General features: G+C 45.4%; 1 protein-coding gene across 1 annotated transcript in view; it reads right to left on the bottom strand.

Annotated features, from left to right (window-relative positions):
• SLC3A1 (solute carrier family 3 member 1) overlaps nucleotides 1-27,318 on the bottom strand; it is a 31,419-nt gene extending 4,101 nt beyond the window's left edge. Inside the window, exons 1-8 of the mRNA XM_037161222.2 lie at nucleotides 26,828-27,318; nucleotides 21,310-21,489; nucleotides 21,009-21,163; nucleotides 16,754-16,879; nucleotides 6,460-6,579; nucleotides 5,125-5,249; nucleotides 3,663-3,858; nucleotides 843-1,010 (exon numbers count right to left, since the gene is read on the bottom strand). Coding sequence (XP_037017117.2) covers nucleotides 843-1,010; nucleotides 3,663-3,858; nucleotides 5,125-5,249; nucleotides 6,460-6,579; nucleotides 16,754-16,879; nucleotides 21,009-21,163; nucleotides 21,310-21,489; nucleotides 26,828-27,257 — 1,500 coding nt within the window. The 5' untranslated portion in view covers nucleotides 27,258-27,318. The remainder of the gene's footprint in view (nucleotides 1-842; nucleotides 1,011-3,662; nucleotides 3,859-5,124; nucleotides 5,250-6,459; nucleotides 6,580-16,753; nucleotides 16,880-21,008; nucleotides 21,164-21,309; nucleotides 21,490-26,827) is intronic.
• Nucleotides 27,319-27,802: the final 484 nt, after the last annotated feature.

Below are 27,802 nucleotides of genomic sequence, written 5' to 3'. Positions count from 1 at the left end.
AAAACTGGTTCTCAAATTTGTTTTTGTTTAAAGATACTAGTTTTAGAGAGGGGACAGGAGGGAGAGAAACACCGATATGTGGTTGCCTCTTGTCCACCCCCTACTGGGGACCTGGCCCACAACCCAGGCAGTGCTCTTGAGTGGGAATCCAACCGGCGACCCTTTGGTTCCCAAGCCGGCACCCAATGCACTGAGCCACGCCAGCCAGGGCTGGTTCTCAGATTTTAGTGTGCCTAAGAATCAGCTGGGAAACGTCCTTAAAATATGGATCCCCAGCCCTGCCCAGGAAGCCTTTTGGGTTAGAGCATCATCTCAATTCACCGAGGTTGTGGTTTTGACCCTTGGTCGGGGCACATACGAGAATCAACCAATGAATGCATAAGTAAGTAGAACAACAAATCACTGTTTCTTTCCCCCGCTTCCCCTTCTGTCTCTCTAAAATCAATTTAAAAATAAAATGTAGATTCCTGTGCTCTACACAAGAAATTCAGTTGTGTCTCATTTTTCCATTTATTCTTAACAGAGGGGAAGGGAGGAAGAAAGACAGGAAGAGAAACACCCCCAGCCAGGTGCCCAGCCTGCAACCCAGGCATGTGCCCTGACCGGGAATCCCACCCAGTGACCTTTTGGTTTGCCTGAGGACGCCCAACCCTCTGAGCCACACCGGCAGGGCTGTGCACAGGCTCCCCGGCCAAGAAGGCTGAGGATTCTTACTGTCTTAACAGTTAGAAAGAAAGGCAAAATAACCATGATTTTTAGTTGTAGAACAGAAAATAGTAAATCATCTGTTTTGGCAAGAATGAGTATATGGTATAGTGCATGGTTAAGTTATATTAACTTACAACATCATAGCTTTCGTTGAGATTTGTTGCTAAAATATCCCCCATTCCTATTTCTTCTCCGTAGTAAGTGATGGGGGTTCCGGGAAGGGTCAAAACCAGCATGTTCATGGCGTTGACGTACTCTTTCCCCAGACGAGAAATCAGCCGGGCTCTGTCTGGGCCACCGGTCTAAAAGGCACGGGTTTTTAAGAATGCAATTCTACACAGTTTTCCAGAAGATTTACCATTTCACAAGAAGTTCATCAGGCGAAGAGCAAGGTTGTTACCATGGAGACATTGGTGTCTGCAACCCCGGGGGTTGAGTCCCAGTCCCGTTACTGGCTGCATAAATGGACAATTTACTGTCTTGGCCACTATGGTCAAAATAATTTACTTCATCACGATGGTACTGCAAATCCGATGAGGTATATGAGGGTACATATTAATGTGTGCACATGTTCAGACAAGAATATTTAACAGAAGAGGGAACAACTGTCTCCCATAGAGAGCAGGACAAGGACAGATCAGAACAGGTGGAAGAGAGGGGCTGGTAGAAAAACGGCCGATGTCTGTGACTTGAGAACTATTCAAAACAAACATTAAAAGATAAATCAACTCTTACCGAGAAGTTTACGTAGCCATGTAGAAATTTTTTGTCAAGTTTTCTATTTTTAAGTATGGTATTTTCTATGTTTAATGGTCCAGTTACATATTGTAACAGTCCTTATTTAAGAGTCCATTCAAACTGCCTCACAGCTCTCTCCATATACGGCAGGCAGCTCCTCACAGGCACTTTGCTGCTTGAAAAGTACTTTCACACCTATGTTAGGTCTGCTCTCCCCTCTCCACCGCAGTGCTGCCAAGTATCGGCTCCATTTGACACATGATGAAACTGGGAACCTGCATCGTTTGTTCAAGTCAGGGAAGGCGGCAGAGCCAGCCTTTGCACCCGAGTCTGGGAGCAGGAACTCAGTTGCTACAATGCAGGAAAAGGGTGGCTCCTCTTTTCCCCACTTAGATGGACTAAAATTATCCTTACAATGTCCTCTTCTGGCCTTTGTAAAGTGTTTTTCTATTTTTTAATCCTCACCCAAGGACATGTTTATTGATTTTTAGAGAGAGAGGATTGGGAGAGCGGAACAGCCACTGGCCGCCTGCCACACATGCCCATCCGGGAGATCGGCCCTCAGAAGTGCACAGAATGACAGTCTATCCCATTGGGTCACCCAACCAGGGCATTGTTTTCTATTTTTCTGGACAGAAAAATTTGGTCAAGTTTTGCCTCCACTTACTCTTTCCATTATCTTAAAAGCACCTGACAAGAAACCCTGGGATTTTTGAGCCTTCTGGACTTCGAATAGCCACCCTGCCCCTGCCAGAACTGTTCGTACAGGTGCGTCATGGCCACGGACAGAGATCAGGGCTGCCCGCGGGCTGAGGCCCCGGCCCCTGGCATCCCCAAGACTTGCAGTAGGTGAGAAACAAGTGCTGAAAGCACGGGTATGATCTGGGGCACTTGCGGAACAGAGCACCAAGGACCTCTAAAAATCCCCACCATAGAAGGAGAATGCTGGCAAAAACCAAAAAGCCACTCTTTTAGAACTCTAGAAATTAGCTAGAGGCTTACAGCAATCTAAGGAGTATTTACTCAAGTAAAACAGCTGGATCTCAGAACAGCAAGCTATGTGTCATTTTAGCTTGCCCCGATTTCATGCCCCTCCCCTGAGATCTGCGATAGCCTTGCGAACCAGCCGACTTGAAACTATAGTTAGTATCTGTGACAGAATAGGCAGAGTTCACCAAAGGATCTGTGGAGGGAGAACGGTCACTGTCTGAACACTAGCAGCTCAGATTTGGGGAGGGGGGGATCCCTTTATCTGATATGATTCGAGCTGGTTTTGCATATAACCCCATCTCCAGAGCATTTGCTGAAAACAGCCAGCAGCAGTTAACATCACACCTGGTTGGGGTGGGCAAACCAATTGGGGACAAACAGACTGCCCAAGAAACCTGAAGGCCATTGAGTGAGATGCCCATAAGGGGCTCCGGCCTGTTCCGGGAAATCCTGAACGTTACACCGGCAGAGCAGGGCAGAATGTTCCCGGGGCAGAGCAGGTGCCCAGGGAAGACCTGAGACTGGCTGTTTCAAGGCATTTAAGGAATAAGCCAATCATTAGGAGGATTAATCAAACAAAGTCACTCAAGAAATACCAACAAACATGAAGGAGGGGCAAATGTGAATTCCAGAATTTCCACATGACATTTTTAAAAATATCCAGTTTTCAAAACAACCACCAAAAGACTGTAAGGAAGAGTACAAAGAAACAGGAGAGGAAGGCCCATACGTAAGGGGGGAAGCATTCAACAGAAAATGGGGTGGAGAAACCCCAAATGCTGCACTTACTAGACAAAGACTTTAAATCATCTATTACACATATATTCAAAGAACTAGACTAGAAAGAATTTTTTAAAAGGTACGATGAACAATGTCTCATCAAACAGCTACTATCAATGAAGAGAAGTCATGAAAAAGAACCCAGGAGGAATTTCAGTGGAACAACACTGAGCAGTGAAAAGCGCAGTGGGGTGCTGAGCAGATTTGGAGTGGTGGAGGGACGAGCAAAATGTAAGACAGACCAACTGAGACGACAGAACCAGAAGGAAGAGAATGAAGACAAATGAGAGTAACCTGGTCAGAAGCCGGGACAAGCCTCTCTCACAAACAATCACCCAATAAGGGAAAGGTGAAGGTCACTGAGAGACAGACATCCTTCCGTTCAGAGGTGACTATTCCATAGACTCATTGGCACCAGATGCTCTGAGCCGGGCACGGGCCCTTACCATCCAGTTGGGCCACTTCCCTTCCGGCATGTGCTCCATCCAGGATGTGATGGTCTCAAACACACTGTTCCCCGAGGGACTGTCAAGCCTAGTGAGGTAATCGTTGAAGGGAAAGTCTGCTTCTTGGATGAAAGACAACCCGTAGTATATCATGGTGTTGTCAATGCTGTCCCCATAGGCTTCGGTCCCCATGAACCTGTAAGAATAAGGAGGGGGCAGTGTCTCCAGGGCCTGGGGAAGCGCTTAATTCTGATTAACAAGCTGTAGGAGGTGGATGCGCACTATGAACCATATCAGGCTGGGACTCACTGGAAAGCAGAGTCAGGCCAGATGACCAAGAAATGACATGTTGGGTCACCTTGACAACTTCTCATTGTAACAAATCCGCAAAACTAGCCTAATACTAAGACCATGTCTAACAGTTAAATAGTTGGATCTCGATCAGTGTTCTTTCTAAATCTAATAACTCAGTGGCTTCCAGGAAGACTAGCAATTCTCATCACCCCAGTTAGAATTTTCAATATATGCCTGCATATAAGTAAAATGGGTTTTCCCCCAAAAAGAACTTCACCTTGTATTTGAACCCTTGTGAAGTCTCACTTTAAAGGGGGCGCACTTAGTTATTAAAAACCAAGTACTCTTCAGGGAAGACACATCCGCCTGAATGGCCCTCGTCAGTGCTGGTGTTCATGGTTTGAGACACCACGTTAATGAGCGCGCCTGGAGCCCCGCGTCTCTGATCCCTCCCCTCTGCTATGACTGTGTGCGTGACCACGGCCGTGTGCTCAGTCTCCGCTTCCTCAGCTGCAAAGTGGAATGGTAATCAGAGGGCCTACTATAAGGAGGAGAAACTTCTTTAACTCCATTTCTATTGATCCTATTGGGTGATTATTCAAGCATGCAAGGGGTAAGTTTATTTTGTTTACTGCACATGCAAGACACTGTTCTAAATGCTTCATATACATCATCTCATGTAATCTCACAAGAGCCTTAGAAGGGTGTGGCTATCCCCTTTAAATTGCTGAGAAAACAGCCCCAAACCGTGCCTCCAGGCCCATCGGAGCCCACAGCTGCGCTCCTCGCCAACGGGATCCACTAACGGTTTAGCTGCAACATCTGGACTCGTACTGTACAAGGATGCTGACAGGTCAAGTAATAATGATGACTAGCATCTAGATAACATTATCTTTTAATTTTAAAAAGATACTGTGGTTATTCGCATTTTACAAAAGAGAAAACTGCAAATGAGTGAAGTCAAGCAACATGACTGAATCTACCAGGCCCTGGCCTTCCCAGGCTACAATACATTGGGATTACACAGGTCTGTTTAGTGATAACTTAAGTTTTAGTGATTCTTTAAGTTTTTCTGGGGTGGCACACAAACTTAAACCTCTTGCGAATGTTTGGATGTGAGGGCTGAACCGCGGCACCCGTGGAGAATGGGCATCTGCACCGTGGTTACCTGTATCTCCCAGGCTCCGTGCTGTGTTGGTCCATTGTCTGCCGGAAGCTCCGGACGATGTCGTGCATCCCCACCTGCGTGGTGGTAAGGTCGTGGTACAGCTCCGAGTACTGTGTGACTGTGTCCTTTGAAAACAGGATAGCACGGTTACCAACACTGCCAATGACCGATGCCCACAGCTGGCTGCTGTGGCTACAGACCATGTCTTCAGAGTTCTCAAGCCAAGACACGTGGTCAGAGAAGGTCCTGGCATGCTCAGTGCTTAAGGGGTCTGGTGATGGAGAACGTTCCTGATTGTTAGTATGTCACCTGGTGCTTAAATTATTAACCATAAATCTAGTAAACAAATTCTACTGGACATGCAAACATTGAAAACAGGCAAAATTCTCCTCCTAAACGTTTAGTTGTCCTCAATGCTCCAGACACTTTCAAAGGCAAGCAAAACAAATAACCTAAATGAGTATAGAGCTCACCATTTTATCTACACCCACACTTTATCTACTCACAAATTATTAATATCATACATTTAAACTTGGTTTTTTTAACCACTTTTTTATTTCCACTGTTATACTCCCCCAAGGCTCTGATGACTGTCCCTGACACTCGTGCCTTCCGAGGGTCACAGTGACCTCGAGTCCACAGAGATGCCATACCTTCCAACACAGGCCCTGGCCGTGAGGCCCGGGATGGCAGGCTGGACGGCCCGAACCTGAGCCGCCAACCACTCAGTGGACCCTGTTTTTTTCAACCAGTGAACTTCCAAGTGAATTTTCTGGAATCTTAGCTCTCTTCCCGAAATTACGTATTTTTTAAGTTGTTCTTGGGTGGCACACAAATCCCATGGCTCTGACCATTTGTCAAGACTGGAAATGTATGCCTTTCTTATGACATCTCATTATGAAATAGCAAGGTTGTTTTGTGATTTCTCCCCAAGAATAAGCGCTTCTCTTCAGGACAACTAATGCATCACCTTTTTCCCCCTTTTTTGTTGAAAATAATGTGCAAAAAAATGACTTAATCATAATGTGCCCTCAGGATGTGCTCCCATAATTAGCCCATACAGGGCCAACTCCCCTGAAGTTGACTGGCTTGTTTTAATGAAGTCATAAGTACTCATAAATCTGTACTTGGGACAAAAGCTTAGAAGCTTGATAATGAAGTCGATAACCAGACGAATCTCATTTTACTTGCTTATCTTTATACAAAGGGCATCACACAATATATAATAGTTTTAGATTTTTTTTTGCTACACATTACAAATATCTCAGACTAAAAAAGAAAGTGCTCTGCTGACATTTTCAGAAAAAGAAAAAAATGTCTAAAACCAAACTTTACCGGGATTTGGGTCTTATTCACTTGGGCCTCGTCTCTCAGATGTTTTGCTTCTAGAAGGAATTTAACGGCCTCAAAACTGAAGCCATCGACACCCTTTTCAAGCCAGAACTGTATAATTTCCTAAAATGAAGAAGCAAAATACTTGGTTACATTAGCTACTCATTATCACAATGCTTCATAAAGATTCTGTCTGTTAATAAAACAAACATCTCCACATACAAAACATGCACAGCCCTCACAGTGTATATTTATCCATTTAGCATAGTAGTGCTTCCGTATAATAAACTCAATAATTGCATTTATGGATTCCCATGCTTCTCTCATATTTGAATTCAGAATGTTACATTTGTAACTCATGTTATAAGCATGTTCCCAAAGTTTAAAGAAGCCATTCAAAATGAAAGATAGGACTCAGGAGAAACTGGGAACCATATCCTCCTCCTCGTGCCAGTTCCTTCAAGGTCACTCCACACAGAGAGAAGATAAACAATTAAGTGCCCAGTCATAAAAGGCCCTTGCACCACACTGAGAGATGCTTGAAGGGAAACCTGCAGCTTCATTTCTGCTTCCCTTGCCTTGGACACTCTGCCTGGTACCTAGTGAACCAGTCATGGAATAAAAGAAGGCAGTATAGCGAGCCGGAATGGCTTGAATGTGGTATGATCCCGTTGGGGCACCAAAGAAGTGCAGCACACTCCCTGGCGTGTCTACAAAACTGCTGGGGACACGTGACGGGTCACCTAACGATGCAGGGCAGAGCACAGCTCAACCTCAGCAGAGGAGAGTTCTCTGTCTGCAGGGCTGTTGGAGCTCCAGGGTGATCTGGTTTACCACGGGTGAGCACTACCAGCAAAAGAAGAGCTAGTGTTTGAACTTGGCCGGTGGGATTTCATCAGGGCGTGAGAGGAGAAGAGCCTTCTGGACTGTCTGTGGGACAGCATGAACCCATCGTGGAGGGCAACTGACTCCAGCTGTCCTGTGTTGGGGAATTTGGGAGGGGTTAGGCCTTGAACAGCTGAGGGCGCGGGTCTCAGCTCCCACCCCACCCAGAGGCATCCCCTCTCAGCCTGGCCTAAGCCAGCACTGACCACAGCTACCCTCTGCAAAGGCACAGTGGCCCTCCCCACTCTGCTCTTCGCTCATCCCTCGCTGAATGGAAGGGTGTATGGGAAGGCATCACTTTAGAGCAGAGCCACCTGTAATTCAAAGTACTAGAGAGAAGTAGCCAATCTTCACCTATTGAGGGGAACCGATGAGGACTATCCCCAAAATCACTTGTTTGAAATGTTTCTTGTCTCTACATGTACATGTGGCACCTCTAAGACGCGGCAATTCAGGGGTCTCAAAAGTGTCAAGAGGCTAAATGCAAGAGTTTATACAGCTGAGGTCAATTCCTCAAAAGTGACATTTTTGAATGGCAAAGTTTGAAAAAAAAATTTCAAATCTAAGCAGGCTCTGCTGCTGGCAATCCTTACCATGGGCACACTGATGCAAATAACTTTAAGTCGGCACTACCCAGTGGAATTTTCTTTTGGGCACAAACCCCTAAAATTTGTCGTTACCAGAATGTTAACTTTTTACCAAAAGTATTCACTCAATACACATTCAAGTTCCAGCTCTGGGCCAGGCACTTAGCTCAGCCCTGGAACTACCAGCACGAGCAACATACAGCAGGCAGGTCTGGGGCTCCAGAGTTTTGCTAGGACCCCCAAGTAGACAATCAAATTGTAATGCAGAAATATTTCAATCAAAGCCAGAATAACACTTTAAAGGAGAGGAACAAAGTAATACAAGAGGGTGAAACACTAGAATCTGCCCTGAAGGTCAGCACCACAGGATGGCAAGAAGTGAGGGCAAATGGTTAGAGATTGAGCTAGAAAAGTCCACAGATATCAAGGCACCTCACTTGTAGAACAGGATCTGGGTGGGTTTAGGGCCCAAGCATAAGCACCCCTCACTTGGATGAGCCCCTTCCTACCCAGCTTCTATGCTGCTCCTGAACACTCATTTTTTTCATACCTGATTTTACAGTCTTTATTTTAAGAAAACCCCCAATTTTTACAAGCTTTAGACCCCACACAGCCAGGAATTTTTATGTGGAGCATGAAACCCACAGGTCTGTTCTTACTAGTATCTTTACTTCTTGCCAAATATATTCATTCACTAAATATTTGAGTTCCAACTCCAGGCCAGGCACTCAGGGAAGTCCTGGAACTACAACCACGAGCTACACACAGGTGGCGCTGTTTGCAACAGAGGGAACAGTGGAAGAGGGGACCAGGGTGGGACAAGCAGCTGTACGGGGCGGGCAAACGGCCCCCTGGAAAAACATTCTACACCATGATGTTGGAAACACAAAGCTTCTGACCACTGATTTCCTGAAATAAATCTCCCAGTTTTCTTCTTGGAGTCCTCACTCACTTAGGGAGGGGTCCTCGGCCTCGTCAATGTCTGACCCGACACCACAGGATGAGAAATGGGTACCCCAGCAGAAGCCCACGGCCCAGGCGGGGGTTTTCAACTCCAGTCCAGTAAGAGATACTCTCATTGTTTGAGGAAGCAGAACGGCAGAGGCTGGTGCTTATTTTTCAGTGTCATTTTAAATGCTCTGAGGTTTTCACCCAGATAGTCCAAAATTTGCTTGTGAAAAATATTTGCTTCATGCTATTATTTATGCTCTCTATCAGGAGAGAAAAGAGAGCCCCATTTTAATCATTAATTCTCCCTTTACACCTGTAAAGCTCTCTCCTTTACACCAGTGTTGTGGGGCCAGGTGTGGAAGTGGGCCCAGAGCCTGGTTCCACCAGGACTGGATGACCCATGCAAGCACCACAGGACTCTGGGGACCGGGCACTGCTCCCGCGATTCCTGTCTCCCAGGCCGTCACACAGTTCTGGTTCATTCTTTTCTGCTTAAGCAACTTCCCGCTGTGAGTAAACAAGGGGTTATTTCAACATTACTGGTATTCAAACTGACGACACCTGGAGGCAAACCTTTTAAGATGCCCAGTTACTGGGCCTGGTTACCTAAAAAGCCAAGTTTGGGAAAGAGAAGCTCTGCTCTCCCATGACAACCAGTACGACCCCGCTTCTGATAACAACATAAGCCCCACGTCGTCCATTGCAAGGAGTGAGGAAGCATTAGGATGCTTCAGAACTGCAGAAAGAAAACTCTATTCTCTGCACACAGGCAAAGGAAAGAAAACAGACCGTAGTGCTGCTCCGAAATCTTGGTCAAATTCTCCACTAAGCCCCACAGGAGCAGGGTATAGAGGAAGGATCCTGGCTCTGTGTGGGGGCGACTTCCCCCCGGTACTGTGGACACACGTGAATGAGTAAATCTGGCTGAGACAAGATGAGATCTGTTTAGGGAAGGAGGAGTGGGCTGTGGCCAGTTTCTCAGGGGAGACAAAGGCCAGCAGCAACCAGTTTCTCCAAGGAGAAAAAGGCCCCCGGAGCCTTTCTCTATAGCCTTTTATTAGGTTGTAATACACAGGAATAGAGGGCGGCAAGGATCAAACAGTAGATAACATTTCAAAGAGATCTGAGGGCTTAGTCTGAGTCAGTGTCTGTCAGGAACAGAGTTGCAGAAACTTTGGGAGACATACTCATTTCCTCTTGGACCCTTATCATATGAATGAAAGTACTCTGAGCAGAGCAGATTTCACAGGTTTATCAGCAAGTCTTTGTCATGCCAGATTTTTCCCCAGGACACACTCTAGCAAGGCAAGGAGTTGCACTTCTTCCCAACAGGTATTTAGGCTTAAGGGGATTAGAGTCAGGAAGCACTTCTCTCAGAGGACATGGGGACTCAGGCTATGTCAAAGCCGGTGGGTGGGTGGGGGGCATTGCTTTTTGTTGCAGCCCCCTGAGTCCTTCCATGAAGGCCTCCCAAGTGATGGAGTGTGGCTTAGGTTGCCCCCCGCTGTGAGTGAGGGGTCTTACCCGTCATTGACTTCCGACCAAGCTCTGGGGGCAGGGAGAGGAACTGAGGCAGCGTTTGCTACCAGAGACAGGCTTTGTCTCCTGCGGCTGGCATTCCAGAGGTCGTCTCTCACCCTTAGCCACTGGGGGTAGAGATACAATTTCTAAAACTAGGCAGACCGGTCTACAACAGCTCTGGAACCAGAACCCTCCATGTCCCGTCCTCTCTCCCCCACCGTCCAGCTGCAGGAGTGAGGGCACCAGCACAACCTCACTAAACCTTCAATAAAATGACACCAACCTTTAGGGTCTCCGTGAGGTGAATGAGGCATTGCTGTTAGGGTCAATCAACATTTCAGTCTTTAAGTCCCCCATCTCCCCCGTGGTTGACGCTGCAGACTAACCGGGTCTTCCACGAACACGCCCCTTCCTGCCGGACACCCCGCCCCGGGGTGGCCACTCCTCCTCTGCACACTCCGCAGGCTTTTGGGCTCCATCGTACACCTTCTCTTCACGTCACTTCGCAGCAGTATTTACTCATTTATCTGTCCACTTATTGATGCTTTAACAAGTACTTATATGATAGGGACTACATGTCCCAAGGGCTCTACCAAGGTTAAACCCTTTCATCCCCAAACAACCTGTGAGGCATGGACTATTATTGTTCCTATTTTACCAAAGAGGGAACTGAAGCACAGGGAGATGACACACCCTGACCAAGGTCACAGAGTAAGTGGCGGCACCAGAACTGGAACCCCACGGCACCCTTACCTACTGACTGGAGCAGTGCACCAACACCTGGCCTTCATTCCCACAAAACAGCAATCAGCTGGAGCTAAGCTGCAGCTGACCCCGCGCAGCTCAGCCTGCCCAGCTGCCCCACTGATGAGCCCAGCTCTCTCCTGACCTCCCCAGGCACTGACCACGCACCGACAAGTCCCAGAGTTGGATCTCTAGACCGGATGCGTCCCTGAGCTCCACGTCCCACGCTCACTCTCCGTGGAACACTCGGATGTCTCAGAGAGAGCTCAAATCCGCAGAACTAGGCCATCCCCCTCCAGGGTCCGCGCCTCCCGTCTAAGGAAACCACACCATCACCCAGTCAGCATTCAAATCCCAGACCTGGGAGGCACGCCAAGCCCTAAGTCCTGGTGATTTCTCTGTGACCCCACGCCACTTCCCGGGTCCAAAGCCCCAGCATCACCTTCTGATCGCTGCCCCGCCCTCTTTCCTGGCCTCTCAGCCTCCAGCCTGCTCCACTCAGACCTCTTCTCCAGAGGCAGACTGATTTTTCAAAACGCAAATCCCAAATTATTTCCCTGCCTGTGACCTTTTAAACTCAAATCCTCAGCACAACCTTCAGTGCAGCTCAGACCTCGTCCCTCCCTAGTCGTGCTGAGTCAAGCCCCCTCTCCTACAGAGCTCCCAGCCATATGGGACACTCCTGCCCCTTCCGCTACACCATAATCCAGGCTTTCTCTCTGCTTGAAACACTCCCACCCGTGCCTCTTCCCTTAGCCCGTTCCTGCTCACCCACTGGGTGCCATCGCTTCCTCTGAAAACCTCCCCTGACCTCTCCACGCCACAGCTCCCTGCCCAGGTTAGGTGCCTGCCCTGTGCGCTCCTACTGTCCACTGCTATGGCCACTCCGCGCACTTTACCGTAATTGCCTGTTTGACCATTAACCCCCTTCAGCATACAGCCCCATACAGCATGCAGCCCCCTGGCAGCTACAACTATGGTTAGTCTCACCAACTATAATAGCCCTGGCTTCCGATCAACATGCAATGCATCTTGTTAAATGAGTAGACGATTTATAATAATAAAACATATAACTTATAGGAGGTACAATAAATGGCGCAGTTGTTGTCATCGTCAAGCACAGGGCTAGCTCATTAATCGGGTAGTGAATATTTATTTTCAGTTAAGTGGCATGTCTCCAGCAATGCTGTGCGTGGTGGGGGTGCAGCAGAACAGACACTTACTCTGGATTCCATCTCACACTGGGAGGGCATCTCGGCTCCCTGTGTGCAGCCGCTGTGAACCCACTAATGCCCAGGATCCCCCGCCCTGCAGCTCAGAACTCCCTCCACATGGCAGGTCCAGGGTTGTACTGAGCCTGAGACATGGGGTCGGAGCATCTAGAGTTTCTTCTTCCCTGTGCCACCAACACACCGAGCCCGCTGGGTCACTTCACCTCTCCAGGCCTCAGTTTTCTCATTTATCAAATAAGAGATTTGGAGTGCAAGTAAAAACCAAAGTAATTGGACAAGTCACCATCTCCAAGAAGGCTTCCTGACTTTTCTAGCTGAAAACACTCAAGCCCCGAGAGGTCCATGGTGTAGCCAAGTCCCCTGAGGACCAGGGCGAGGGGGAGGACAGAGAAGAGAGAGGGGTGCTTTGTGCTGGGCGGCCCCTGCACACCAGCCTCCCACGGTGCAGGCCATCTGCAATCTGATGGGGACCTGGAGACCGAAGTACAGATTGGTATGCAAACCAGTTCCAAATGCCTCCTCACCACAAACCCTCTGGGCTTTAACAATTAACCTGCTTAACTACCAAACAGATAAGCGCTGCTCGGGAGTTCACTTTATGTGAAAGGTCACTTTCCAGGAGCAAGGAGCCTTCCCTTCTTGTCCTTTCTGATTTACTTCTAATAGTAAATCTTCTAAACCAACCTTACAAATATCTAACCTCTCAACTAGAGACAGTAATGATTCATCTCAAGACGGATTACATCCTGCAAAATTAGTAAATAAGGCTCCTAGTCAGGCACTTAACTACTTGGATGCCTGCAAGAGAGCAGGTGGGGTAGTCAAAACTAGTTAATGTATTGGCTGGCCCATTTCGGCAAAATTTATCACACTTGTCTGAACATCTCTAGACAATCTACCACAATTGCCACCAGGAGCCTGTAGAAATCCACTGCCTGATGAATTCACACTTAGGAATTTCAAACTGAAAACCTCCTTGCAAACAAGTGCATAGGAAACCAAAGCACATAGAGAGAAACAGTCTGCCTCAGGTCAGGTGTGCAGTTGTGGGTAAGAGCAAGAACTGTGGAGTCCCAATGCCTGGGTTTGAACCTGGGTCCTCCTCTCCCCAGGTGGGTGACTTCACCTGCTTAGGCTTCAGTTTCCTTCTCTGCAAAACTCTCCTGAATTAGGATTGTTCTGAGCATTAAGTGATCTGATCCAGGCAAAGCACTTGGCATAAATAAGCGCCCAGTAAGTGTACATGGGAGGAAGGGGGACGCGTGGGTTTGCAAATGATCTTACGTAATGGAGAAGCAGAGAGCCACACTCCACCAGAGACATTTAAAACTAACCCCTAATTAGTCCGCTAACTGTGTCTGTGACCCCTGAAACTTCTCCTCTCCCATCCCCCAAAGAGACAGGGCTGGTCTGACATGGTGCCTGCTTCTAGAACAGATTCCAAAGGAGTTTATTTAAATTCTGCAAAACATCAAGCATATATAGCAGAAACAGTCCTAAAACGAAGGAGTCCATAGAAATATATTTAACGAAAGAAATGTAAGGTTTGCACACTGAAAACTACAAAACATTGTTGAGAGAAACTTAAGACCTAAGGAAGTAGAAAGGCCTCCTGTGTTCATGGGTCAGAAGACTTATTATTGTTAAAGTGCTGATGTTCTCCCAAACGGATGCAAAGATTCAATGTAAACCCTGTCAAAATCCTAGCAGCAGGCTTCCTGCAGAAATTGACAAGGGGATCCTAAAATGCACATGGAAATCAAAAGGGACAAACAGTCCAGAAAGAGGAGCATGAAGTTGGAGGACTCATGCCTCTCAATTTCCAATTTTACTACAAAGCCATACTAATTCAGACAATGGGATACTGGCATAAGGACAGATAGATAGATCAATAGAACAGAACTGAGTCTAGAAGTAAACCCTGACATTTATATTCATCTGATTTTCAAAAGGGCTTCAAGATCGTTTAATGGGGAAAAGATGGTCTTAACAAATGGGATAACTGGATAGCCACAGACCAAAGAATGATGTTAGATTCCCTCAGATTGTACATAAAATGTAAGAGCTAAAATTATTAAACTCTTAGAAGAAAATATGAAAGTAAATCTTCAAGACCTTAGGTTAGGCAATGGTACTTAACTATGACACTAAAAGCACAAGACAAAATTAAAAGTAGATACATTAGACATCATAACAATGAAAAACTCTTGAGCTTCAAAGGGCATCATCAAACAGTAAATTGGCAACCCACAGAATGGAATAAAATTAATGGCAAATCATGTATCCAGGATATATAAAGAATGCTTACAATTCAACAATAAAAAAGACAACACAATTTAAAAATGGATGAAGGATTTGAAAAGCCATTTCTTCAATGAAGATATAAACTATAAATGCATGAAAAGATGCTCACCGTTATTAACTACCAAGGAAACTTGACTCAAAACCACAGGGAGGTGCCATTTCACACGCACAAGGATGGCTACGTTCAAATACACAGACAGTAACAAGTGCTGGTGAGGGCGGAGAGAAATCGGAACCCTCACACATTGCCGATGGGGACAGAAAATGGGCAGCTGCTTTGGAAAACAATTTGGCAGTTTCTCAAATAGTTAAATATAGATATGTGTCATAGATAGGTAATTATGTGACTTCATTTCTAGGAAATGTCCAGAATAAGCATATCCATAGAGACAGAAAGTAGATTACTGGTTGCCAGGGCCCTGGGGGAATAAAAAAGGGGCCCTAGGGAGTGACCACTAATGCGTATGAATTTCTTCTGGGGGTGGTGAAAATGCTCTGAAGCTAGTGGCGATTGTTGCATAACTCTGTGAATGTAGGAAAACCACTGAACGACACATTTGAAAGGAGTGAATTTGGTAGTATGTGGATTATATCTCAAAGCTGTTACTGAAAAACAAAACAAAAACAAACCTAAGAAGCGTAGGCGCCTTCGCGGCTCCAACATGGCGGTCCGCATCCTCTCCATTTGGCTGCCAGGGCGAGCCGTAGAAAGGGACCCACGCCTCTTGTTCTGCTGCGGTCTCTACCGCACCTACCTCGGGGCACACCCCACTAACCTAAACTCTCTACAGCCAGAGCAGCAGCACTAGTGACAACAGCAACGCGGCTGTTTATTGTCGGTGTTGTCAGGCATTACTGGAATGGCCCCCACAGGTAAGAACACGGCCCCGTGGGCTCTCACCTGGGTCACAGCAGGAAACCTCCTGTGCACAGAGCTCAGAGGGACCTTACGAAGCCCAGCATGTACCCCTGACAATAGCACCCATGGCCCCACAGCATCCGCCCCCCCCCCCCCGTCCCCCTTTGCACCTCCCTAACTCTCTCCTTCATTTCACTCCAGTGCACTGGTAGGGTTGCCAGATAAAGTACAGGCCAGCCAGTTAAGTTTTAATTTCTGATAAGCAATGAATACTTTTACAGTAGAAGTATGTCCCAACTATTGCATTATTCACTGCTTATCTGAAATTAAAATTCCACCAGGTGTCCTGTCATTGTGTCTGGCGAGCCTAGGCACCGGCCTCAGGTCCTCCCTGAAGCACAGGAAGCACACCGTCCCTGAGGTCTTCACATCGGCTCTTCTCTCTGCCTGAAATTCTCTTCCCCCAGCCATTTACATGGCTCCCTTTCAAAATTCAGGTTTTTGTCCAAGTGGGACCTCATGTTAGGGCTATCTCTGAATCCACGCCCTGACACCCCCAGGCCCTCCCCCCAGCAGTCATCACCACCTGACAGGTTATCCATTTGGTTGGCTCCTGTCTGCCCCCCCTCAGTGTACTAGAAACTCCTGGAGGGCAGGGCTGCTTGTATTCACTGTTACATTCCCAGGGCTTAGAACAGGGCCTGGCTCACAGCAAATCAGTAAATACTCATCATCTGGTAAACACAGAAATGTTGTGTGTGGTTATTCGTCAGATGTTCAAACATCCCTTGAGACAAACACTGCATCAACTGTGTTGCACATACAGGAGGCATCTGAAAGGCCACTGTCTCACTTCTGAGTGTCTCACCGTAGCCAGCGGTGGGGCTGCTGCAGACGCACGAGCCAGACGCCACAGCTGGCCCCTGGCCCACCTCCCTGCACCAGCTCACTGTCACAGGCACAGGGGCAACTCGGAGCTAAGGCAGCAGATGTTTCTGCCTCCTTCCCATTTCAATTATTGTGGGTGAGAGGAAGGAAGGCTCCCCCCACATACCTGAGTGAGAGCCTATGTTTACATCTAACTGACACCTTAATCCCAGAATTGAACTACACCACTTGATTTTGCTCACGTGATTGTTGTTTAACATAAGGTATATCGAATAACCACTTAAGCAGTGTGTCATAGAGAAGTCGGCATAGGTGTCTATACTCACTTTTATTTCTTCTTGAACATCAGAATTGCGGAAATTTAAATCTGGTTGCTCTTTTGTAAACTGGTGAAAATAACATTGGTTTCGTACTTCATCAAAGTGCCAACTGGAATTTCCATATACACTTAACTAGCAAACAGAAAACAGTAAATCAGTTATTTGGCATGATTCATGTGATGGTGTGGCTCATAAAAAAAAAAGTGATGAATTGCCATCCCTGGCCCTCACCCCAGCCTGAGTGCACAAATCCCCAGAATTTTCCTTCTAGGGAGAACATGAGGTAAATTAATTCCCTAAAATGCCACTCCCTGGCCTAATGCCCCACAACATATTGTGATATGTTTCTATAGTAGAGCTATTCATAACAATCACAATAGCAAATGAATGCTCTCAAAGGTAGGATAAGGCCAGCTGATGGAGCAGACATTTCTAGCAGTTTCTTCAACCTTTCGTCCAGCTCTGGAGTCCTGTTTGTGAAGAAAAGCAAACGATGGTCAGTTTGGGAGAAAGACACACTTTACTGGTCATGGCATTTGAATCCAAATGGAGTGATTATTTAAACTGCATCCTCTGAAAAGCATTAGCATCATCCAATTAAACATTCTACTAGTTTGGCCAAACACATCTGCCAGTAATTCACCAAAACGAATTACGAAGGGAAAGAGCAGAGGCATCCACCACACGTTCTCTAGACCTTTTAGAAAACGTGGAGTTGTTCCTTTGGCCAAATACATGAGAATCTACCAGAAGGAAGCCCAAGAGAAGGTTCCAGGGCTCAATGGAAGCGCCAGCCCACTCCACCCAGAGACGTCCACTATGTGCGAACCGGTGGAAAAGAGCCCCAGCTGCTGGAGACCGTTGCCTATGAACTCACAGCATGATAAGTGTAACAAAATAAAAGAACCCTGGACTGTTTTTTAAAAATCTAGCGGCTTGAGGTGTTTGTACCCAGTAGCGTCTGACACTGGTACTGATTTCCTCTTTCTGGAAACGCTCACACCACGGCTGCCTGCCGTGACTCTCCTGGTGGGCTCCCCTATGGAGAAGGCGTGCACCCCATTGCTCCTTCTCAGTCTACAAGGGGGGTCCTGAAACATGACAGTTCCTCCGGGCTCTACCTTGGGGCAGTCCTTCATTTCATGCTAAAGGAGACAGCATCCGGACAACATTGAAAAACAGAGGGATTTTGCCTGCATCTTTTTCTGTTTGTAGTTGGAAGGCCAAATCACTCTGGGTCCACATTTCCATGGCAACGCCTGGCTGAAGCTAAGCAGTAGCCACTGACTTCTGAGTAAACATACCTTTCAGCTCACCTCCTGGCCCACCTGGACACACACGAGGGTAAGATATTTACAGTAGATATAGCCAAGAAAAAAATCAGTATGCAGAACACAAGAAGAACTCTACAAAGCTATATAGATTGGCACAAACCCTTTGGTAATCAATGTGGCATTATCTTGTAGTTAAGCCCATGGTGTCCTGCATGCAGCAGTCTCACCCCCAGTCATTCTCCTTACAGAAGCTCTTGCACACGTGCCCCAGGAGAAGGAGATGGATGAGAATGTTTACAAGGGCATTGTCAATAGTAAAAAAGAAAACTGGAAACTGCCCAACTTTCCATCAGCCAAAGATTAGATAAGTAAATCATAAAATATTTACACAGTGGAAATGTATGAACCACACATACCAAACAATCGGGGGAAAATCTAGTAGCGAAAGACTATATGTGGCATAATGAGTCTCATACAGTTCAAAATGAAAGAGACTAAATAATTAAAAGTTTAAAAATGTGTAGCCTATGTAGTAAAGGCAAAACAAAAGGAAGGACCTGGTTCAAGGCCGTGGCTCCCTCTCAGAGGAGGTGGGGGAGGGGCGCCGAGGAGAGCCCGCAGGTAGTTTGGGCAGGTTAGGTAACGTTCAAATTCTTAATTCGGGGCAGGGTTCACTGAAGTTCATTCACTATATTATTATTTTCCTAGCTTAGAGAGACAGGGTCTAGCACAAATAATGCCCCTTCTTTATTACAAAATCTTTTATTACAAAATCATAAGCATGTAATTCTGTAACATAACAATATCACACTCAAACACACTGTATGACATTTAGGTGAAATGTTCAAATTAAAACTATAAATTACTATACCCACTTTATTATCCTACCAACCACACCCAAGCAGGTGTTATTTCTGCCGGACCCTGTATATTACAAATATTTTTAAACAGTTTAACTCAGGTATAATTGAATATAACAAACTGCACATATTTAAGGTGTACCATTGGATCAGTTTGGACAAATGTATTCCTCTCACCATGCTCAAAAGAGTAAACACAGCTATCCTGTCTTATCCCGAACCCCACTCTCCCATACCTCCCTGTCTCCCTCGCATCTCTATAAACAACTAACCTACTTCTCGCCACTAGAGATTAGTCTAGACTTTCTAGAATTTCATGTAAGTGGAATTATGGAGTATGCACTCTTTGTCTGGCTTCTCTCACTCTGCAGAGTTACTCTGAGCTTCATCAATGTTGTGTGTATCAATAGTTTATTCCTTTTTATTGCCAAGTAATATTCCATTGTATAGAATATTACTGCCAGGTGTTTATACATCCATCATATATTACATATATTAAATATGCATCAACTGTTGCATTAAAACAAAAACACAGCCTTGGCTACAGTAGAAAACTGATGGAAGAGTGGAAAAACTAGATGCCAAAAGATGCAGCCATTACAGTTCAGCAGACATGAGCTGATATGGTTTGAAGTGCAGGCAGCCATTTTTAAAAGTGGACTGTGGAGGCGGACTGACCAGAGCCAGTCCTTAGCCCTACTGTCCACTAGCCATGTGACTATGGGCAAAGTACCTAATGTCCCTCTGCCTCAGTCTGCTCATCTGCAAAACAGGAGCCAAAGCCTACTTTATAGGATTGTAAAGTAGGATTGCAAGGTGGAGTAAGTGAGTTAATGAATACAAGACACTTAGCACAGAGCCTGGCACATAGCCAGCATTTAGTAAATGTTTGCTATTACCAGGATCACTTGAACAAGTGGGTGGATTGGGGAAAAGAAAAATTAAGGAGGTAATACTGCCAGGACTTGCTGATGACCTCGTCACCCAGCAGCATACTGGTGCCATTTGATGAACCCGGGACGCCGGAGGTGATGGGGAGGAGATCACACAGTCAGCTTTGACACATGGCGATTCTGAGCACCCTTGCATCATCTGAAAGTTGATGCCCAGGAGTCTGCCTGTTTACATGTTCAGGGAGACGGTCAAGAAGAGAGAAGGAGGGACTGGAGTGGGGAGAGGGGATCCAGAGTAAAAGGCTTCGCAGAAAGCAGGAGAGAACATCAGCCAGAGACAGTGAGTGGAGGGACTGGCCTGGGACAGGAGTGGAGCTGCCAGACAAAATACAAGACACCCAGTTAAAACTATGGTTCAGATGAACAATGAATAATTATTTCTACAGCTATGGCCCATGCCATATTTTATACTAAAAATACACATTGTTTATCTAAAGTTCAGATTTCGTTGGGCTTCCTGGAATCTTATGTGCCAATCTGGTCACCCCAGACAGCAGGGCATTGCCTCTGTTTTAGAAGAAGCAAGTATGCAGAGGGTGGAAATGGGGACAGGGGGGTGTGTTTGCTGCTGTTCTCTCTTTGATGCCGTTTCCTGCTGAGGGTGATGGTGATGAGATAGGGAGAAGGAAGTTAGGAAGTTTGAAAAGGAAGGAGGGCATATTGATCTGCTGAACTCAGTAAAATTGCCAAGAAGATTGGATGAGTCATTTCAGGTGGAGACAATGAATGTGCATCACCTCCAGAGGCAAAGGTTCCGGGAAAGAACATGCTGACGGTTGAGTTCATTTATGGCTAGGATTTTGATGGAGGGTGGGGTGGGGGGTGCCAAATGTCCGAAAGGTGAAGGGTCTGCAGAGTAGAAAGACTACTTGTGAAACTAATGGGACATGGACTCCAAGTTGGACGAAGTGGGAAGCCAGGGAAGGAGGGAAGCAGAGGCTAACAGCAAGTATAGATTGAATTTGCTAGAACATATTAGCTCGACAATGAAATCAGAAATTCAAGTGACATTAGGAGGCTCGGGTGCCTTATTTTTATTTCTCTGGGAGACTTTCCCCTTCTCATAAACTCTGCCCATTAACTTTCTTCCTTAAAAGAGCTTTATAAAATAGCCACTTTAATCCTTGAAGATCTGACCACTTTCACTTAGTGAATCAGGCAGGTTGGCACTTACCCAGTTGTTGGGTGGCGTGGTTATGCCATTCACATGGGAACAGTTATGCCAGATATAATAATCAGTGTATTTCCCCGTCCGGTTACGACTCAGTTGAAACCAAGCATGTTTATCACTGGTGTGGTTTGGTATGAAATCCATTATTAATTTTAAACCTAATGAGTAAAAATGTTTCAGGTGTTAGGAAAAGACTATATCAGAAAAGCACATGACGGTGAAGGAAAAACTGCTGTAAATAAGCATTTACAGAAATGCTTTTCTCAACCTCCACCCTCTCCCATCTACTTTCCATTGGGTTTACCTTTATCATGTATGGCTGCAAGCAAGTCCTCAAAGTCTTTCATTGTTCCAAAAATGGGGTCGATTTCTCGGAAATCTTCAACACCATGCCGGAAATCTTTAAGGGATGATTTATAAAATGAAGTAATCCAAACAGTTTTTATATTTAAATTTTTGATATAGTCCAGTTTATCTTGAATACCTGAAGAAAAATAATCAAGGCCATGAAAAATAAATAAATAAAGGATCAGGGTTTTTTTGGTTGAAGAATTAAAAATAAAAGGAATATGCCTAAAGTCAAAACACATGTATTAAGACAGAAACATTTGGAATTGCACTGAGTTTGAGCGAAAATTCAAATAGTAAGGTCTAATTCTACAAACAATATCAAATTAGCCTTCTGGCAGTAACCTTTGACCTTTAGTATAATTTCAATAACATGAAATCTGCCTGTGGCCTGTTGGTTTCTTATATTTAACACCAAGATGCAGCATTGTTACTTGATTCTGCACATGGTTTCTCAGCACCCAATCCAGTCCAGCCGCCAGGCTAAGTGCCAATGTACAAAGAAGAAAACAAATGTCCCCTGACAGTCACCTCGTCTGAGCTGCACTGTCCCGCACGATAGCCACTTACAACGTGACTAAGTCTGAACTGAAATGTGCCGTAAATGTCAAACACACTGGACTCTGAAGACCCAATGTGGAAAGAAGGAATGTAAAATACCTACTTAATATTGTTATTGTGATCATACATTGAAATATTAAATAAAATATACCGTTAAAATTAATTTCACTTGATTCTTTTTACTTTTTTTAAATGTAGCTCCTCAAAGGTTTACAGTCATTTATGTAATGCTGTTTCCTCTGACAATGCTGAGTCCAAGAATTTACACGGAAGAGAATTCTAGACTCAGCTGAGAGGAGACGCAGGCATGAAGCAGAGTGTACTTGGAACCTTGTAGGGTAATTAGCAGGTGGTGTGTTCCTTCGCTCCTAGTTCAGAGTCCTAAATAGACTCAGGAGCGTGTCAGGGTCATACAGCAGGCCAAAGGTCACTGAGGCCAAAACCAACACACAGTCACCTGGCTCCTGGCATGAGGACTTTCCCCCATGACAGACTGCTTGTGTGTGTCCTCACGGTGCCTTGGTTCCCACACATGGGGGCTCTGAGACCTCACAGAGTGGCAACAGGCAACAAAAGGGTTTTGATTTAACAGGACAACAGTGCCATTTATCTCAAAAATGGGTACAAAGGAACAAGATGACAAAAATAATGGGGCTGGACAACACCAGGTAAAAGTGAAAAAGGGACCCCAGGCCTACACTCAGGGGACAGAAGGCAATCACCCAAACCAAACTGAAACCCGCAATGGCTTCTTCAGATGACAACGAAATTCCCTCCACCTCAATGACAAATACCTACCAATTACAGGAAGCAGCCAGTTCCTCAAAAAAAAAAAAAATTATTGGAAATGGCAAATGTAAGAGCTGACTAGAAGCTGCTGTATTTAAAGGAATTTGGGGTATACAGGTGTGCCCCACTTTTTGAAAGCCCTATTATGTCACTTTCCTTTCTCAAAGACGGAAGTTAATACCTGTTTTTGCTAACCAAAAGAACTCCGAAGAGGATTTCACTTTTAAGAATAAAGGGCCGGCCTTGGCAGGATGGCCCAGTTGGTTACAGCGCCAGGGCTGTGGGCTGATCCCCGTGGGGGTGTGAGCGGAAGTGAACCAGTGAGTGCACGTCTGGGTCGAGCAAGGGATCGATGTTGCTTCCTCCCTTCCTCTGTCTCTAGTCAATCAGTAATTTTTTTAAAAGAAAAAAGGCGAAAATAGCATGTGTAGCGTTTGTCCTGCAGCCATTATAGCGGCGGTGGGACCCACAGGCCGCAGCGGAGAACGGCCCGCCACGCCCCTGCCGGAGAAACCAGGCTCAGCACCTCGGCATCAGGCCCCGAAGCTTGGAACTGTGTCTGTGAGCTTCTGCGCTTTATTCAATTTATTTGGCATATCTGTTGGCAAGATGTGTCCTGTATATTTATTATATCTTTTCTACTTGCATGATCTATTAGTGTTACTTTAGGTTTCATGTGTTATTTGGTATGATCTGATAGGTTATTTTTGGGGTCTAGGGATGCTCAACAATTTTTTCCATATAAATGAACGGTAATTGCTTCCTCACTTTCTGCCATTTCAGCTTATGGAAGGTTTCCTGGGAAGGCTTCGGTTTCTGACAGTGGGGGAGACCTGACCCTGGAAGGCAGTACAGAGGGAGAACCTGGAAGTGGGGAATGTATCTTTGGGTTGACGGATTTTTTTAGCTCTCTTTTGTAGGGAAAAAAAAACCAAACCTCTTTTGCTAGGGCTGTTGGGTGTGGGGGAGGGGGTTGGGGTGTGGAAGGGAAGTCACCCAGATATATGACAAGGCAGGGTCAGAGGGCACTATAAAGGAAGTCCAGAGCACCACAGGCGTGCCGAGGAGGGAGGGCACGTACTGAGGAGGGAGGGCACGTACTGAGGAGGGAGGGCACGTACTGAGGAGGGAGGGCACGTACTGAGGAGGGAGGACTGAAGAGAGAAAATGCACGCGAGTGCAGGACACCGGTTTGAACTGCACCTTGAAGGGCAGAGAGCATTTCAATCAGTGAAGAGGCAGGAAGATTTTTAAAAAGAGAGAAAAATGACAGGAGCATGCAAAAGAAAAGCCTTTTATTAGTTATTAAGAAAAGAGATTTCCAATTTATCAGTACCATTTTAAAGTTGGATTAAGCCCATTCCTACCTCCCACACTCAGTGAAAATAACCATTCTGTTTTACTTTCTTCAAACCACTATCAAAATCACTACCCAAAATGACCTAGTCTGATTAGCTCTTATTGTTACCCGTAACTAGGGTGACCATGTCAACAGATTTGCCCGGGACAGCTCCAGTTTACACCTCCTTGTCTGGCATAATTTTACTCTCAAAACTGTCCTGGTTCACACAATAAATTAGAAGGACATTCTATATTTAAATCACTACGAGATTATTAGTGTAACTTTAAAAATATAATAGTTTATTTCTACTTTTTTACTAATACATGGATGTTGTTTTACATTTTCTTTAATTCAAGTAATGACCAACTCACTGCTATGCCTTTTTTCCTTTCCTTCATTTCTCAGGATTTATACTTTAAAGGCTCAGCCTACACCTTTTAATGATATCACAACTTTTTTCCTGAAATATTATTTACACTTCATTCACTAATCAGAAACTCTCAGCCAGATTGCCCAACCAATCAATACATATACTGGAAATGCAGTGAAGCTGCCACTCTAGGATAATCAACTATAAAGTGCACAGAAGCAAGAAATTTTCAGGAGGAAACCTGTTGCATGTAAGAACTTAGAATTGATGAGCTTCCAGCCAAGATGGAGACATAGATAGATATGCTTTGCTTCCTCGCACAATCAGAAGAAGGACAACAACCGACTTAAAAACAAAAGCAACCACAACTTCCAGAAATCGAACTTTATGGAAGTCCAACAACCAAGAAGTTAGAGAAAATTTTGTGCAGACTGGTAAAGGGGCAGAGAAGGAAAGCTGGGGCAGAGAGGACACATAGCAAGGTGGCAGCTGGCAGACCAAGCATTCCACATTCATGTGTGGATAAGCCAGGAGGAACAACTGGGGAGCTGGACAGACCTCAAAACCCAGGGTTCCAGTGCAGGAAACAAAAGCTTCAAAACCTCTGGCTGTAAAAATCTGTGGGGGTTACGGCGGTGGGGAAAACTCCAAGTCTCACAGGGGAGCCCATTGGAAGGGCCTACAGGATCCCAGAACATACACAAACCCATCCACACAGGAATCAGCACCAAGACATCACCAGAAAGGGCATGATCCCCTTGTTGGAAGTGAGGGAAGTGGCTGAAAGTGGGTGAGAGCTAAGCAAGTGGCGTTGTTACCTCTCTGACCTCTCCCCAAGATACACTGCCACAATACAGCTGTGTGGGTTGCCCTGCCCTGGCAAATACCTAAATACCTGGCAAATACCTTGGTGCATGTTATAACATGCACCACAAAGAGCAAGACAAAGAAATATAGGCCAAATGAAAGAAGAGATCAAAACTTCAGAAAAAGAACTAAGTGATGAAAAGATAACCAACCTATCAGATGCAGAGTTCAAAACACTGGTAATCAGGATGCTTGCTCACAGAAATGATTGAGTGTGGTTGCAAAATAGAGGAAGAAGTGAAGGCTATGCAAAGTGAAATAAAGGAAAATACACAGGGAACCAAGAGTGAAGAGAAGGAAACTGGGACTCAAATCAAAGATTTGGAACAGAAGAAAGAAATAAACATTTGACTGAAACAGAATGAAGAAACAAGAATTCAGAAACTTGAGGAAAGACCTAGGAAATTCTGGGATGACTTTAAACATTCCAACATCCAATCATAGGGACACCAGAAGGAGAAGAGGAAGAGCAAGAAATTGAAAACTTATTTGAAAAAATAATGAAGAAAACTTCTGCAATCTGATGAAGGAAATAGACATGCAAATCCAGGAAGCTCATAGAGTCCCAAAGTAGTTGGACCCAAAGAGGAACATACCAAGGCACATCATAATTAAGTTACCCAAGATTAAAGATAAAGAAAGAATCTTAAAAGAAGCAAGAGAAAAGGAGACAGTTACCTACAAAGGAGTGCCCATAAGGCTATCAGCTGATTTCTCAAAAGAAACCTTGTAGGCAAGAAGAAAGAAGTCATGAAAAGCAAGGACTTACAGCCTAGACTCTTCTCCCCAGCAAAATTATCTTTTGGATGGGAAGGGCAGATAAAGTGCTTCCCAGATAAGGTCAAGTTAAAGGAGTTCATTATCACCAAGCCCTTATTATATAAAATGTTAAAGGGACTTATCTAAGAAAAAGAAAAAGATCAAAACTATGAACAATAAAATGACAACAAACTTACAACTATCAACAACTGAACCTAAGGAAAAAACAAAAATAAAAACAAACTAAGCAAACAATTGGAAGAGGATCAGAGTCACAGAAATGGAGATCAGTAAAGGTACAGGGTATAAGAAGCATAATTGGTAGGTACAAAGCAGACAAGGTGGGGTGTTGAGAATAGTATAGGATATGAAGAAGCCAAAGAACTTATATGTACAACCCATGAGCATGAACTAAGGTGGAGAATGCTGGAAGGACGTGTGGTGCTGGGCAGAGGGGGAGAAAGGTGAGAAAAATATAGGACAACTCTAATAGAATAATCAATAAAATATACTTTAAAAAAGAAGTTAGAATTGATGACCAACTAAGCATATGAGAAGTAAATTAAACAACTCTTTGGGGGCTTCAAGGCCTTCAAGTATTCTTTCATTATACAGGAAGGATTTCCGGGTTCTATTGGATGGCTTTTAAAAAGACCATAAACAAGGTGTGACCAGTTGTAAATGGAAGATGCTTACCGTATAACCCAGATATAATTCGGTTTCAAGGACAGAGAAAGCCACACACCCACCTCATCCTGCCCTACCCCCACTCTGTCCCCCAGGCACCTTTTAGATCTCCGTTGCCGTCCTTGTTGCTGTCCTTGAAAGATCGTGGGTAGATCTGGTACATGGGTCCTGCCTGCCACCAGTCGAGGCATTTTGGAGAGATAGCGATGATGGCTATGGTGGCTGCAGTGAGTGCCAGCATAGAAGCCACAGTGAGCCAGAAGAGGACCTCTCGGGGCACCCGGTATCGGGCCTGGCTAGAGAACTGAAACAGCACCTCCTTGGGCATCCCTGCATAGGGCTGGATATTCGTTAAGTCAGGCTCCTCAGGGCCAGCCATGCCCACGATGCTGTGCTGTGGGCAGTCTGCCGGGCTGCCTGGATCCAGGTCCTTTTCCAGAATGTCTTCATTTTGGACAAACCCATTGTTTGTGTGGCAGCTCTCCATCCTCATTCCAATAGAATCTCTCTTGCTTTTCTTCTCAGCCATGTCTCAGCGTCTTATCCCTGGGATGCATCTGCCTGCAGTAACGAGGGTGGAGAAGTGGATTGCTGAAATGCTTAGTTATGTTAATGAGCTTTGTGTGGTTTATAAATAAACCTGGCTGGACAAAGTCCAGCCAAGGAAGAAAGAGTAAAGGTCAAGGGGGGTTTAAAAAATTCTGTTTATACCTGTGAGGCTGATATAGCTACCATCACAACACTGAGAGGCTCAGACCTGGCCTGGGACAGGGTTAGGGGAAGGGAAGGGGAGAGGAGGAGGACAGGAAGAAGTAGTAGGGCTCCACTGAAATTTAAGATGTTACCTGACTGAGTACATCAATGTTCATAGCATCACTATTCACAATAGTCAAATGGTGGAAAAAGTCAAGTGTCCATCAGTGAACAAAAACCAAAGTATCACATAAGTGCACAATGCACTATTAATCAGCCTTAAAAATGAAGGAAATTCTGACACATACAACAACACAATGAAACTTGAAAGCAGCCCTGGCTGGTGTGGCTCAGCAGATTGAGTGCTGGCCTGTGAACCAA

This window comes from Artibeus jamaicensis, unplaced genomic scaffold (genome assembly GCF_021234435.1).
Source record: "Artibeus jamaicensis isolate MK-2021 breed Jamaican fruit bat unplaced genomic scaffold, CSHL_Jam_final contig_465, whole genome shotgun sequence".
NCBI classification, from domain to species: Eukaryota; Metazoa; Chordata; class Mammalia; order Chiroptera; family Phyllostomidae; genus Artibeus; species Artibeus jamaicensis.
Note: the sequence above shows the minus strand (reverse complement) of the source record. Positions and strands in the feature narration are given on the sequence as shown.